This window comes from Pseudophryne corroboree, chromosome 8 (genome assembly GCF_028390025.1).
Source record: "Pseudophryne corroboree isolate aPseCor3 chromosome 8, aPseCor3.hap2, whole genome shotgun sequence".
In the NCBI taxonomy this organism is placed as follows: domain Eukaryota; kingdom Metazoa; phylum Chordata; class Amphibia; order Anura; family Myobatrachidae; genus Pseudophryne; species Pseudophryne corroboree.
In genome coordinates, this window is record NC_086451.1 from 16,760,186 (window position 1) to 16,774,014 (window position 13,829).

Here is a 13,829-nt window from a genome sequence, read left to right on the forward strand (position 1 = left end):
GTGGAACCAGTGTGAGCACATGCTGATTGGAGGAGTCCCTGATTGGCTCATGCTGATTGGAGGAGCACTGCACATGTTGATTAGAGGAGTCCCTGATTGGAGAAGCTGGGCCAATGCTGATTTGAGGAGCTGGGCCCATGCTGATCAGTGGAACCAGTGTGAGCACATGCTGATTGGAGGAGTCCCTGATTGGCTCATGCTGATTGGAGGAGCACTGCACATGTTGATTAGAGGAGTCCCTGATTGGAGGAGTTGGACCCATGCTGATTGGTGGATCTGGGCACATGCTCCTCTGTCCCCCAATCGGTGTACTAGGCATACTCGGAGTGGGAGCCCCTCAGTCAGTGAGTGGTGAGGAGGAGACTGGGGCAGCTCAGTGTCAGACTAGTGATGGCTGCTGAGTGGTGAGTATGAGCTGCCTATGAGGTATAAAGCTGCCACCCCACCCAGGGCACTAACACCCTCCTCTGGCCCCCGCTGGCTGCCTGGCTCTCCAAATATAAATAATTCTATGTTAAACTTGGACATTGCTGACTGTTACCTGAACACTGAACCATTATGTTATACATACAGGCCCTCATTCCGAGTTGTTCGCTCGCAAGCTGCTTTTAGCAGCATTGCACACGCTAAGCCGCCGCCTACTGGGAGTGAATCTTAGCTTAGCAAAATTGCGAACGAAAGATTCTCTAAATTGCGATTAGAAATTTCTTAGCAGTTTCTGAGTAGCTCGACACTTACTCTGCCACTGCGATCAGTTCAGTCAGTTTCGTCAGAGCCGGCCATAGGCATAGGCAAACTAGGCAATTGCCTAGGGCATTTGATATGCCTAGGGGCATCAGCAGCTTCTGCTGATTAAAATGATATGCGGCATGCCAATATTCTGTGTGTAGCATTTCATATGCAGATACAGCCACAGTCTCACACAGTATATAGGCATGCTGCATATCATTTTAATCATCAGAAGCTGCTTGTGCATCCTAGCCACATAGCAATGCAAATAAGATGCATGTTCATAAAAAAAAGGTGCCTAACGTTAGCATTGAGGCAAGATTTATGAGGACACATCTGTATCCAAGCCGAGGCAGAGGTCACAGTGTTAGTGGCAGTGTGAGTGCTGTGTGCATGTGAGTGGGTTGGTTGTGCAGTAGTGTTCAGAATATGTGTAAGGAGCATTATGTGTGTCATGTAAAAATGCATTAATAATGTGCAACATATGTGTAAGGGGCACTATGTGTGTCATTATGTGTATAAGGGCATTAATAATGTGCGACATATGTGTAACAGGGTAATACTGTATGTGTGTCATTATGTGTATAGGGGCACTAATAATGTGCAGCAAATGTGTAGGGGGCACTATGTGTGTCATTATGTGTATAAGAGCATTAATAATGTGCGGCATATGTGTAAGGGACATTATGTGTAAAAGGGCATTAATAAAGGTTGTCATAATGTGTAAAGCGCATTATGTTTATAAGGACATTAATAATGTGTCTCATGTGTAAGGGGCATTACTGTGTGGAATTATGTGTATAAATACATTACTAATGTGTGGCATTATATGTATAAGGTGCTCTACTATGTGGCGTTGCATATAGAAAGGGCACTACTGTGTCATCTAATGTGAATAAAGAGCAATAGGGTGTGGTGTAATGTGAATAAGGAGCAATTCAGTGTGATGTAATGTGAATAAGGGGCTCTACTGTGAGGAATAACGTTTATAAGGTAAAGTGATACTACTGTGGGATGTAATGTGAATTATGGACACTATCGCATGATCAAATGTGAATAAAGTTGCACTACTGTGTGGCGTAATTGGAATTGGGGTTACTATTGTCTGGCCATGCCCCTTCCCAGCAAAAACACACACCTTTTTGGGCTGTGCGCCAAATGTGCGACCTGTTCCTATTTAAAATATAGGAGGTACAGACACCAAAATAAGGACTGCTATGGGTGCGGGGTGATGGTGCTGGGAAAGAGGTGCAAGGTCAGAGGCGGTACCAGCGGTGGTGCTAGGGGGCACCAGCCAAAATCTTGCCTAGGGCATCATATTGGTTAGGGCCGGCTCTGAGTTTCGTTCCTAGTTTGACGTCACAAACACACCCAGCGTTCGCCCAGACACTCCTCCGTTTCTCCAGCCACTCCCGCGTTTTTCCCAGAAACGGCAGCGTTTTTTCACACACACCCATAAAACGGCCAGTTTCCGCCCAGAAACACCCACTTCCTGTCAATCACATTACGATCACCAGAACGAAGAAAAAACCTCGTAATGCCGTGAGTAAAATACCTAACTGCATAGCAAATTTACTTGGCGCAGTCGCACTGCGGACATTGCGCATGCGCATTAGCGACTAATCGCTCCGTTGCGAGAAAAAAATAACGAGCGAACAACTCGGAATGACCCCCCTCTATCTATCTATCTATTTATCTATCTATCTATCTATCTATCTATCTATCTATCTATCTATCTATCTATCTATCTATCTATCTGCAGCGGGGTACATTGGTATTCCAGAGGGAATAACATTGGGGTGTAGAGTTGGATCTTGATCTGAGGCACCAACAGGCTAAAGCTTTGACTGTTCCCGGGATGCACTGCACCGCCTTCTCTATAGCCCCGCCTCCAGGCACTGGAGCCCGGTTTGTAAGTTGGTGCCTGCAGTGCAGGTCACTAACAGGTGGGGCTGCGCTAGGCAACCCTGATAAGAGCTTTTTAGCGGCAGCACTTTCTAAGGGGCCTATTTATCTGGATGCGCATGACAGGTGATAAAATCGCCCAAACTCGCACTGCGATAATTGATTACATCGCAGGGATGTATCAATTATCGCATGCAGGAGCAGAGGTTGCGGTCAAGCTCCGTCCCTGCGATGCCTCTTCGCAGCATCATCGGGGTATTTTTCGTAAAAAAATACCCCGATGTCCTGCTGCGCATGCGCCACCCCTGCCGACATCGCCGCTACCCGGTCGACTTCTTCCCCGTCACGACTACCCCCGCACGCCGCAGACGCCATCCCAGAAGATCAATATACTCACCTGTACAGGGAGCCGGTCCGCGCTGCTTCAGGAGGCTGCCGGGCGCCGGGTCCTTCTCCCGCGTTGGGGTGTAGTAAGGTATGCCGGCGCCCGGGCTCCCGGCGACCAGCATACCGGCGCCAGGACCCCGACCGCCGGCATACCGACAGAGTGGCGAGCGCAAATGAGCCCCTTGCTATTTATTCTCCCTCCAGGGTGGTCGTGGACCCCCAAGAGGGAGAAAAAGTGTTGGTATGCCGGCTGTCTATCGTTCGTAGGTGTAATCTATGTGAGTGTTTGTATAGAGACGGAGATAAAGAATGGCGCTAGAACCTAAACCCCTAAATCCAATACAAATAATATAAATTATTATTTATTATTATTATTATTATTATTATTATTATTATTATCCTTTATTTATATGGCGCCACAAGGGTTCCGCAGCGCCCAATTACAGAGAACATAAACAAATAATCAACCAGGAAAACAGCAACTTACAGTTGATGACAGTATAGGACAAGTACAGGGTAAATAAACATAGTTACATCAGCAGATGACACTGGAATAAGTATCAGGTGGCAGAAGACTGCTGGATGTGGTGCAGTTGAATATTATTAAAGTAAGAAAAAGGATAAGCACATGAGGGAAGAGGGCCCTGCTCCTGAGAGCTTACATTCTAAATAGGAGGGGTATACAGACAGGGGTGAGACAGATGGGGTACATAGAGAGCGTGGAACAGAGGGTTAGGATGAGATTTGGCTGGGTTTGGTGTAGAAGTGGGTCTTGAGAGCCCGTTTGAAGTTTTGTAGAGAGGTGGAGAGTCTGAAGGGGAGAGGTAGGGAATTCCATAGAAGTGGTGCAGTACGTGAGAAATCTTGGAGGTAGGAGTGGGAGGAAGTAATCCGTAGGCAGGAGAGTCGGCGTGCATTAGCAGAGCGAAGAGGACGGGTGGGAGTGTAAAGGGAGATAAGGTCAGAGATGTAGATGGGAGAGGAGTGGGTGAGGGCTTTGTAAGCAAGTGTGAGAAGCTTGAAATGGATTCTGAAAGGGAAGGGGAGCCAGTGAAGGTCTAGTAAGAGAGGAGAGGTAGACGTAGTGCGTTTGGTGAGGAAGATGAGCCGGGCAGCAGCATTGAGTATAGATTGGAGTGGAGAGAGGTATTTGTCAGGAATGCCAGTTAGGAGGAGATTACAGTAATCCAGTCTGGAGATGACCAGTGAGTGGATAAGAGTCTTAGTAGCATCCTGGGTCAGAAAGGGTCTGATCCTGGAAATATTTTTCTCTAACGTCCTAGAGGATGCTGGGGACTCCGTAAGGACCATGGGGATAGACGGGCTCCGCAGGAGACATGGGCACTTTAAGAAAGAATTTAGTTCTGGGTGTGCACTGGTTCCTCCCTCTATGCCCCTCCTCCAGACCTCAGTTTGTTACTGTGCCCAGAGGAGCTGGGTGCTTTTCAGTGAGCTCTCCTGAGTTTACTGATAGAAAGTATTTTGTTAGGTTTTTTATTTTCAGGGAGCTCTGCTGGCAACATACTCCCTGCATCGTGGGACTGAGGGGAGAGAAGCAGCCCTACTCTCTGAAGCTAGGTCCTGCTTCTTAGGCTACTGGACACCATTAGCTCCAGAGGGATTGGTACGCAGGATCTCACCCTCGCCGTCCGTCCCACAGCCGCGCCGCCGTCCCCCTCGCAGAGCCGGAAGACAGAAGCCGGGTGAGTATGAGAAGGAAAGAAGACTTCACAGGCGGCAGAAGACTTCATGATCTTCACTAGAGGTAACGCACAACACTGCAGCTGTGCGCCATTGCTCCACACACCTCACATACTCCGGTCACTGTAAGGGTGCAGGACGCAGGGGGGGGCGCACTGGGCAGAATTTGGGACCTCATATTGGCAAAAAGAACACATATATACAGCTGGGCACTGTATATATGTATGAGCCCGCGCCAAAATTACTGTTTAAGCGGGACAGAAGCCCGCCGCCGAGGGGGCGGGGCTTCTCCCTCAGCACTCACCAGCGCCATTTTTTCTCCACAGCACCGCTGAGAGGAAGCTCCCCGGGCTCTCCCCTGCTGATACACGGTAGAAGAGGGTTGAAAAGAGAAGGGGGGCACATAATTAGGCGCAAAAACTATACATACAGCAGCTACTGGGGTAACATTAAGTTACTGTGTTATTCCTGGGATATTATAGCGCTGGGGTGTGTGCTGGCATACTCTCTCTCTGTCTCTCCAAAGGGCAGTGACAGGAAGCCGGCGTTTCTGGGCGGAAACCTGACGTTTTCTGGATGTGTCTGGGCGTTTTTAAGGAGGGCCTCTGACGACAGCAATGACCACTTCCAGCCTCTTGTTTAGTAAAAATTGAAGACAACCTTGCCTGGCGCAGATGGGAAAAATCTTGGATGTTCCTGTAATTGCGTATGAATTTGCGATCAGCCCGCATATTGCGATGCATTTGCAATTTTTACAATGGGCGTTTTTTCTCTTTTCTCATACGTCCTAGAGGATGCTGGGGACACTTCAAGAACCATGGGGTATAGACGGGATCCGCAGGAGACATGGGCACTTTAAGACTTTCAAATGGTGTGACCTGACTCCTCCCTCTATGCCCCTCCCCCAGACTCCAGTTTAGATCTGTGCCCAGGCAGACTGAATGCACACTGAGGAGCTCTCCTGAGTTTCTCTGAAAAGACTTATGTTAGGTTTTTTATTTTCAGGGGGGCTGCTTGCAACGGTCTCCCTGCATCGTGGGACTTAGGGGACCGAAGTCAGACCAACTTCTAGTGAGTTTAAAGGTTCTGCTTCTTTGGCTACAGGACACCATTAGCTCCTGAGGGTTTGGAACACTAGGTACGCCTAGGGGTTCATTCCCAGAGCCCTCCGTCACCCCCCTTGCAGAGCCAGATGTCAGAAGACAGGTGAGTAGAAGAAGAAAAGAAGACTTCAGTGAAGGCTTCTGAGGTACCGCACAGCGATCGCGCTGCGCGCCATGCTCCCACGCACAGCGGCACTGTAGGGTGCAGGGCAGGTGCCCTGGGCAGCATATAAATCTTCAAAAAGGCACTGGCAAGAGGGGACATAAGTGCCAAGGCACTGTCCTAACCCCCGCCAGTATAAATATTCGTTGGAAAATAGCGGGATGAAGCACGCCATTGAGGGGCCGGAGCTTCCTCCTCACAGCCACACAATACACTGCTAGTCATAGGCAGGGTGCAGGGCGCAGGGGGGGCGCCCTGGGCAGTTAATACACTCGTTTTTTGGCAAAAGGGGCATAAACACACTCTGTCCTACCCCCGCCAGTGAAATTAATTATTTAATTAAGAGCGGGAGAAGCGCGCCATTATGGGGGCGGGGCTTCTTCCTCACTAAGCCAGCACACTTCTCAGCGCCATTTTCTCCTCAAGAGAAACGCAGGTCCTCCCTTCACTACTGATTTGTATCAGGGTGCATATAAAAGGGGGGGGTGGGGGGGCGAGGTATATGTTATATTACAAAGAGCTGCAGGTCTGTTTATGTTATATTTCGCAGATTTGTGTGTTTGCACTGGGGTGTGAGCTGGCCAATCCTTTTTGTGTCCCTCTGACAGAGGTCTGTCCCCTATCAGTCCCAGTGTGTCTGTAGGTGTGTGTGATACACGTGGGTGACATATCTGAGGCAGGGAGTTCCTTCACGGAGGAAACCGTTTGGGGACACAGAGTGGTAAGGTGGTGACGCTACCGGCACACCAAGAGCCTGCATGGGTGCATGAAATACGTGGTGGTATGCATCATATCAATAAGAGATTAGATAAAGCTGTATCTAATGCTGCATGCTGAATATGTAGAAGATATGTTGGTCAGCATTCTGTTCTTCCATCTGCAGGCGACCCTCTTTGGGTCACATGAAGTCCATTGAAATCTTATGGCTACTACTATCGACACGGACTCTGAGTCCTGTGTCGACGAGGGGGACTCCAGGGAAATAGATCAACTCCCTCCCACGTGCATAATATATTCTTTCCCGGCAGTCACCCCTTGTGTTAGACAGTGCACGGTCCAGGTTGACAAAGAAGGTAATTCTCCCTGCACCTGGCACGGCTTCACTAAAAGAGCCGGCAGGCCGTAAGATGAAAACTACATTAAAATCCATTTATGTTGCTAATGGTACGCTGCTCAGACCCACTATTGCCTGCGTGTGGGTGAGTCGCGCTTTTGAAAAATGGTCAGAATGTGTGACCTCAGAATTTGACACGATTGATAAAGATGAGATGCTCCTTAAGTTAGGGAATATCGAAGACGCTGCCGCATACATGCTAGAAGCAATGAAGGATATTGGACTCTTGAGTTCACAAGCCGCTACCATAGCAGTATCGGCTCGGCGGGCGTTGGGGATTCGCCAGTGGAACGCGGATGCAGATTCCAAGGAGAAATATGGAGGGTCTCCCATATAAGGAGACGCCTTATTTGGCGATGGACTGGATGCATTAGTCTCAGCGGCTACCGAAGGTAAGTCGACATTTTTGCCCTCTGCACCTGCACTGGCAAAAAAGATCACCCTAACATGCAGTCCTTTTTCGGCCCAGTAAGTACAGAGAGACGTTTCCCCTTATTCGCAGGACGGGGAAGAGATGAAAAGATGTCTACAACGGCTTCAGATTCCAAGAACAGAAGTCTACCCCTGCTTCTGCCAAGTGTACAGCATGACGCTGGGGATCCCTCGGGAGAGGTAGCTCGGGTGGGGGCACGTCTAAAAACTGCTCAGTCAGGATTGGAGTCAATCTGACCTGGATCCCTGGGTGTTACAAATAGTGTCCCAGGAATACAGACTGGGGTTTCAAGATGTTTCCCCATGCCGTTTTTTAAAATTGACCTTGCCAACGTCTCTTTCAGAGAGAGAAGCACTTATAACGGTAATTCACATTTTATGTCAGGACCAGGACATAGTCCTGGTGCCTGGGTCACAACAAATTAGGGGTTTATTCAAGCCTCTTTGTAGTTCCGAAATCGAGCGGCTCGGTCTGACCGATCCTGAACCTAAAATCTGAATCTCTACTTGAAACGTTTCAAGTTCAAGATGGAATCACTGGGGGCAGTGTTTTCCAGTCTAGAGGAGGGGGATTACAGGGGGTCAGTTGACGTAAAAGGATGCTTACCTGCATGTTCCCATTTATCCTCCTTACCAGGCTTAGCTGAGTTTTGCGTTTCAGGATTGCCATTACCATTCCAGACGTTACCTTTCGGTTTCTCCACGGCGCAGAGGGTTGTCACCAAGGTGTTGGTGGAGATGATGGTTCTCCCACCTCAAGAAGGGGTCAATATAATTCCGTATCTAGAAAATCTCCTGATAAAGGCGAGATCCAGTGAGCGCGTGGTACAAAACATCGCGCTCTCCCTGTCCATACTCCAACAACACGGTTGGATTATAAATTTTCCAGGAAAGATTATTTTGTCTTTCGGGACGATTATGGACAGGGTAGTTCAGAGAGTTTTTCTTCCAGTGGAAAATGCTCTGGAAATCCAGAAAATGATAATACTAGTTTTGAAACCATCAACAGTGTCGATCCATCAGTGCAAATATGGTGACGGCCTACGAGGCCATACAGGTTGGCAGGTTCCATGCCAGGGTATTCCAGGGGGACCTGTTGGTAAAGTGGATCCAACTACACATGCACCAGAAGATAGTCTTGTTGTCGAAAGCCAGGAGTTCACTCCTGTGGTGGCTACACAGCTCGCACCTATTAGAGGGACGCAAGTTTGGAATTCAGGACTGGGTCCTGGTAACCACGGATATAAGTCTCCAAGACTGAGGAGCTGTCACTCAAGGAAACTTCCATGAAAAATGCTAAAGTCAGGAAGCCTGCCTTCAGATGAACATGCTGGTATTGAGAGCCATTTACAAAGGTCTTCAACAAACGGTACATCTTCTTCAAGATCATCCCGTGCAGATCCAGTTGGATAATGTAACAGCAGGGCGGAATGGAAAGCAGAGCGGAAATAGCAGAGGTGACGAAGGTTCTCCTCGGGGCAGAAAACATGTAAGGGCTCTGTCGGTAATTTTCATTCCAGGAGTCGATCTCCAGCCGGGTGAGTGGAACTTCCACAAAGAAGGCTTCACAGAGGTGACAAGTCTTTGCGGAGTTCCTCAAATAGACATGTTGTCATCTCGTCTCAACGAGAAGCTTCAGAAATATTGTTCCTGGTCAAAAGACCCTCGGACAATAGCATTAGATGCACTGGTGACCCAGTGGCTATTCCGGTCAGTGTATGTATTCCCTCCACTTCCACTGTTCCCAAAAGTTCTCGGGATCATAGGAAGAATGAGGTTTCGGGCAAAAATTTCATGGCCCAGACTGGCCAAGGAGGGCTTGGTGCCCTGATTATAAAAAAAAAAAAAAGAGGATCCTGGACCTCTTCCTCTTCGCGAGGACCTACTACAGTAGGTGCCGTGCGTGTACTTGGATTTACCGCGGCTACGTTTGACGGCATGACTGTTGAGCGCCGGATTCTAGCCCGAAAGGGTATTCCCAAGTGAGTCATCCCCACTCTTATTCAGGCCAGGAAAGGAGTAACGTCTAGACGTTACCACTGTCTTTGGGGACAATATGTGTCTTGGCGTAAATTCAAGAAAGCTTCAACGGCAGAGTTTTCAGTTACGGTGTTTTCTCCATTTCCTACGGGCTGGAGGAAATGCAGCATGTAATTGGACTCCATTAAGGTCTAGTTTTCGGCATTGGCAATTTTCTTTCGAAAAACTATTGGCTTCCCTTCCGGAAGTTCAGTCTTTCGTCAAAGGTGTGTTGCGCATCTACCTTCCTTTTGTGCCTCCAATGGCACCTGGGGTTCTTCATGTGGTGTTGCAGTTCCTTCAATCACGTGGGTTTGAACCTTTACGGAAGGTGAAGTTGCTGTTTCTCACTTGAAAAGTGGTCATCCTGTTGGCCTTGGCATCTGCTAGGCGGGTGTCTGAGTTGGGGGCCTTATCTCACAAGAGCCCTTATTTGATCTTCCATGAAGATAGAACTGAATGGAGGTCACGTCAGCGTTCTCTGCTGAAGGGGTTGTCCTTTTTCTACAGGAACCGACCTATTGAGGTGCCTGTGGCTACTGACGTCTTCACTGAGTCGAAGTCTCTGGATGTGGTTAGAGCTTTAAAAGTTATGTCGCCTGGACGGCTCGGATTAGGGAAACAGAGGCTCTGTTTGTCCTGTATGTCCCAACAACATTGGGTGTCCTGCTTCCAAGCAGACCATTGCGCGCTGGATCTGTAGTGCGATTCAGCATGCTCATTCCACAGCTGGATTGCCGTTACCGAAATCGGTGAAGGCCCATTCTACTAGAAAGGTGGGCTTGTCCTGGGCTGCTGCCCAGGGGTTCTCGGCATTACAACTTGGCCGAGCAGCGGTTTGGTCGGGTTTAAACACTTTTGCGAAATTTTACAAGTTTGATACCCTGGCTGATGAGGACCTCATGTTTGGTCAATCGGTGCTGCAGAGTCATCTGCACTCTCCCGCCCGTTCTAGAGCTTTGGTATAAACCCCATGGTTCTTGAAGTGTCCCCAGCATCCTCTAGGACGTATGAGAAAATAGGATTTTAATACCTACTGGTAAATCCTTTTCTCTTAGTCCGTAGAGGATGCTGGGCGCCCGTCCCAGTGCGTACTGTATCTGCAGTTATTGGTTGTGGTTACACAGGTTGTGTTACGATTTTTGTCAGCATATTGCTGCGAATTCTTCATGCCGTTGGCTTGTGTTCTGTTGAATACCACGTTCTGCGGCATGCTTGAGGTGTGAGCTGTTAAGATGCTCACCGTGGTTTAACAATAAATTCTTTCCTCGAAATGTCCGTCTCCCTGGGCACAGTTCCTTAAACTGGAGTCTGGAGGAGGGGCATAGAGGGAGGAGCCAGGTCACACCATTTGAAAGTCTTAAAATGCCCATGTCTCCTGCAGATCCCGTCTATACCCCATGGTTCTTGAAGTGTCCCCAGCATCCTCTACGGACTAAGATAAAAGGATTTACCGGTAGGTATTAAAATCCTATTTTTCTGGGCGGCAACTATTTGCTCGCAGAAACTGCTTTTTAGCAGAAACTGCAATCCTTACTGAATTAGGCCTTTAGTCCATCAATAAAGGTGTAATACTAATCACTGGTTAATGCCAGATCTGAGCACTGCGGTCTATGGGCGCGGTTCTGCAGTTATACTTATGCGGTTTCCATTTAACTAAACTCATTTGCAGCCTGTATGGCGCAGTGTGAATTAGTCCGCACTCCTGTCCTACTGATCACTTTGCAGTTGTGCGCTAATGAAAATGGCTGAATGCGTTCAGCCCATCAGCCGTGTGATTATTAAAGTGACAATATTCATTTCTGGTCATTAGAGTAATGCAGCTTTCCAAGCACCGGTGATCCATTATAGTAATGTAATAGCAATGATAATAATAATAATGATTATGCTATAAACGGTTTCTAAACCTACATATATATATATATATATATATTTGTCTTTGTATGGAATGTAGAATTGACTCTATTATGTTCTTCCGTGTCAGCCCTGGTGTAACTGCCTGCACGTGTTACTGGTCTTCTAGGCTTCCCCAGTAGGTACATTTGCTATAGATGCAGGTAAATCGAGGGAGCAGTCATTAGAAAGACTAGGTTGAAGTTTTAGACCCGTTTGCATGCTAAAAATGCCAGTAAGTCATACAAAGTGAGTGTCATGGTGTATGAGGCCTAAGGACCAGAATGGGAGCCCATGGGGAAACTCAGTCCTTCACAGCAGCTTTCTGATTTACAGATGGCCGCTTCCAGGAAAGTAATGGGACTGATAACGCGCTGGTCAGATATACATAAGTACTTCAGTTACTTCTTAAGAGCTGACACGTCACTGTATTTGTGATACGGGAGCCTCAGTTCATCCCTGTCGCCCCGGAGGAAAGTGTATGTGTGTGTTTGCGGTGAATTGGCCGGGCTCCAGCTACGCTGTGTGACAACTGTCGGTGGGACCACGCATGCGCAGGTGTCCTGGCACTGAAGTGAGCACATCGCAGGGGCGGTCATGCACCGCTTCATACATCTGCCTGATGTACTATGCATCCTGCAATGCGATCTCGGGCGCTAACATGATCGCACCCAGATTGCACTGCAAATACAATGATTGATAAATGCCCACCTAACTCTAGAGTCTTGTTTTATGCTATGACCAACTTCATCATCAGCAACTTCATCATCATCAACTTCATCATCAGCAACTTCATCAGCATCAACTTCATCAGCATCAACTTCATCATCAGCAACTTCATCAGCATCAACTTCATCAGCATCAACTTCATCATCAGCAACTTCATCAGCATCAACTTCATCATCAGCAACTTCATCAGCATCAACTTCATCATCATCATCTTCATCATCACCAACTTCATTAGCATCAACTTCATCTTCATCAACTTCATCATCAGCAACTTCATCATCAGCAACTTCATCAGCATCAACTTCATCATCATCAACTTCATCATCACAAACTTCATCATCAGCAACTTCATCATCAGCAACTTCATCATCAGCAACTTCATCATCATCAACTTCATCATCATCAACTTCATCAGCAACTTCATCATCAGCAACTTCATCAGCTTCAACTTCATCATCATCAACTTCATCAGCATCAACTTAATCATCAGCAACTTCATCATCATCATCAGCAACTTCATCATCATCATCATCAGCAACTTCATCAGCATCAACTTCATCATCAACTTCATCAGCAGCAACTGCATCATCAGCAACTTCATCATCATCAACTTCATCAGCATCAACTTCATCATCAGCACCTTCATCATCAGCAACTTCATCAGCAACAACTTCATCATCAGCACCTTCATCATCAGCAACTTCATCAGCAACAACTTCATCAGCAACAACTTCATCATCAGCAACTTCATCAGCATCAACTTCATCATCATCAACTTCATCATCAGCAACTTCATCAGCATCAACTTCATCAGCAGCAACTTCATCATCAGCAACTTCATCATAATCAACTTCATCACCAGCACCTTCATCATCAGCAACTTCATCAGCAACAACTGGTAGCAATCATGTGTCTCCCCCTCACGTGGGGTAGGGCGAGGATGGACAGGAGGTTTCCCTCTAAACTTGTTGCTAACAGGAAGACAATTTGACTACAAAAATTTGACAACTTTTTGTTGCTTTGCTTTTTGCTTTGTTCTGAAATCCAACATTTGCTCCGGCGTGCCGCAGATCTCTGAGGTTTTGGGGTGAGATCTTACCTGAATTGGAGGGGCTCATTGCTCCCCTTACCTCCGTCTCTGTAAATACGCACTCCCCACCCTTCTACCACATCAATGTAATCAAATTTTTGCATGCGTGTGTGGAAGTAGGTATCCCTGTTATACTGTAGTGCACACGTTAGCAGCCAGGAGGTAAGTATTGTGCTGATCGCCTACGGGGACGATGAAAAATGTGGAACGATTTCTGTGAGAACCTGTGAATTGGGCCAGTTGGTGTTCTCCTAGGAGGGAGAGTGAGAATACAGCCTATCAGCAGTCAGCCGCATCAGCTGTTTGCATCGGTGATAAAAATAACACTTTTACTTTATTTATTTATTCAGATAGAAAATGAAAATGTTTGGACTGTAGATCGGCGAGGTAGCTCTGTCCGCAGGCGCAGTCTATGATTACTCATGGAAAATGCCTTTGTACCTCCCAATAAGACCAGCACCTCCGAGCTTCCACTTGATAATTACATGGAGTATATTCCACCATCCCCACTCAGAGAGAATTATTTGTATGCTCTGAATTGCCGCCTATTGTAGCGGATACTTT

The 13,829-nt window shown here is 47.5% G+C and overlaps 2 protein-coding genes across 2 annotated transcripts in view; both read left to right on the forward strand.

The window, feature by feature from the left end:
* Positions 1-312: 312 nt before the first annotated feature.
* DAB2IP (DAB2 interacting protein) overlaps positions 313-13,829 on the forward strand; it is a 1,128,147-nt gene continuing 1,114,630 nt past the window's right edge. The window contains exon 1 of the mRNA XM_063935968.1: positions 313-404. The gene's annotated coding sequence lies outside the window, so the exon portion shown is untranslated. The remainder of the gene's footprint in view (positions 405-13,829) is intronic.
* LOC134948045 (NADH-ubiquinone oxidoreductase chain 2-like) lies at positions 12,184-13,077 on the forward strand. The gene has a single exon (XM_063935803.1). It carries the CDS (start codon positions 12,184-12,186, stop codon positions 13,075-13,077), a length of 894 nt encoding a protein of 297 aa, XP_063791873.1.